Source organism: Acyrthosiphon pisum, chromosome A1 (assembly GCF_005508785.2).
Source record: "Acyrthosiphon pisum isolate AL4f chromosome A1, pea_aphid_22Mar2018_4r6ur, whole genome shotgun sequence".
NCBI lineage: Eukaryota > Metazoa > Arthropoda > Insecta > Hemiptera > Aphididae > Acyrthosiphon > Acyrthosiphon pisum.
Genome location: NC_042494.1, coordinates 20,760,935 through 20,762,932, shown reverse-complemented (window position 1 = coordinate 20,762,932; position 1,998 = coordinate 20,760,935). Strand labels below are relative to the sequence as shown.

Below are 1,998 nucleotides of genomic sequence, written 5' to 3'. Positions count from 1 at the left end.
TTTTGTATAATATCACTAACATTCTTAGGTGAAAAAGCTGAGCCATTCAAAGATGGTAAATTTTCCGTTTTTACCAATTCATAATTTTGGAGAACACCATTAATATTATAACATAATTCAGTTTCAGGAATATTGCACATCAAATTATCTAGCCAATAATTCATCCCAGTTAACATACTTAAAGGTTTTGACATGTCTCTAAAATTAACAAAATAATAATATTAATTTCTTACTAGTCTTAAGTACTCAATAAAAGTAATAAAATGTGTTAGTAAAAAAATGTTATACCTCAATCTTGAACTTAAAGGTGAATTATTGCTACTTCCAAATATTGGTAAATCTGTACCTATTAACATTTCCATGCCTTCAAAATCCCATAAAAAATGTCGGTTAAATAATTTATGCATTTGAGAACTATTTGAAAATACATCTTCTGGAGAAATTTTGGGTAAAGAAGAAGCCAACTGTACATAATTAATACACAAGTTATTATAATAAGTATTAACCTAAAATATAATGATGATGTTTTTAAATAAACTTACTGGAGAAGTTTCATTACGAACATTTTTTTTTTTTATTTGATCATTATGGGAATCCAATTCAATGGAATGGTGCAAAAATTTAGATACCAAAGCTTTATGTATATTGGCTCTCAGAGAATTCCTTTTATAAGTAATACATTTCACCTATTTTTTATGAATAATAATACAAAACATTAGATTCAATAGGTCATCATTTGAAAATTACTAATTAAAACTCTTGATATCCATCTAAACTTGTATTTTTAACTCTGAAACTTCAGAGTAGATAATTCTAAGACATCACTTAATTACATATTGACAATTTATTGACCATTATTAAACAATATTTTTTAGAAGAATAGACCGGTTAAGAAATTGAAGAATAGATAAGATTTCGGTATTTAGAAAAAATGAATGTTTGTTTACATACTTTTTTACTTTATAACGAGTTTTTCTATTATTAGTATAATAAATATTTTCAAAACACTAATTAGCTTGGCAGGCTAGGTTGGTGACCCCTGTATTAGGTAATTAAATTGGAAAAATGAATTCAATAAAGAAAAATTACAATTTATTATTAACTAAATGTCAAAAAAAATAGCAATAAACACTTAACATAGAAAGTATAAATAAATCAATGTTCAATGAAGAAAAAAATAATAATTAACTATTTTTGGCAACTCTTATATGAGATAAAAAAAATACATTACCACAGTGGTAATAACACACTTGTTTCTGTGCACAAGACCAATTAAACTGTTTAGAGCAAATTATTTTGGACGTCGCCGTCGCGCGTTGACATTATAATTTAATTTAGCTCTCACTCATTTATTATATTCCGATTATCAGCTGATAATGTTCGTCTATCATTATCTTAAATTCAGAACAACAATTGTGTTTGTGTTTTGAAGATATTATATTATTTTGTATTCTATAGATTGTACTTCATGATATTGTTACTTGTGAATTTAAGATGTACATACGTATAAAAATATGAACAAAATAAAAGTTAGGTAACTAAAATTTGTAAACAATTATTTTATAAAATCTATAAGAGACATATAATATTGGTTATATTTATTTTGGATGTGTACTATTTCATTAAAAAAACCCACGAGCCGCCACTGGTTGTTGGGCTACTATGTAACACGTGACATATATATACATTATATTATATTATTAATATTTATAAATTCAAATACCAAATATGACCATATAAAAAATTCTTCTATGCTTACCATTTTATCAGAAGATCCTACAATATTTTTGTAAAAGAAATTTTTTAACCAGTCCCATTCATTGTCGGTTTCTACAATCAAGTATTTCTGAATATCAAATTCATCTAATAATAATGTCTTATCAATTCTATGCACCATCATGCTCACCTTTAAAATAATTTTAACAATTTAGTTCTAAAGACAATAGAATAAAATGAAATTGTTTATTTATTAGAATAAGTAAATGATATTTAAATACC

At 25.0% G+C, this 1,998-nt stretch overlaps 1 protein-coding gene across 1 annotated transcript; it reads right to left on the bottom strand.

Moving 5' to 3' along the window:
- Window positions 1-468: 468 nt before the first annotated feature.
- Window positions 469-1,962, bottom strand: LOC115033502 (erythroid differentiation-related factor 1-like). Its single transcript, XM_029486163.1, has 2 exons — window positions 1,760-1,962; window positions 469-686 (listed from the first exon to the last, which is right to left on the bottom strand). Exons 1-2 carry the CDS (start codon window positions 1,898-1,900, stop codon window positions 507-509), a joined length of 321 nt encoding a protein of 106 aa, XP_029342023.1. The 5' UTR covers window positions 1,901-1,962; the 3' UTR covers window positions 469-506.
- Between the last annotated feature and the right edge of the window lie 36 nt (window positions 1,963-1,998).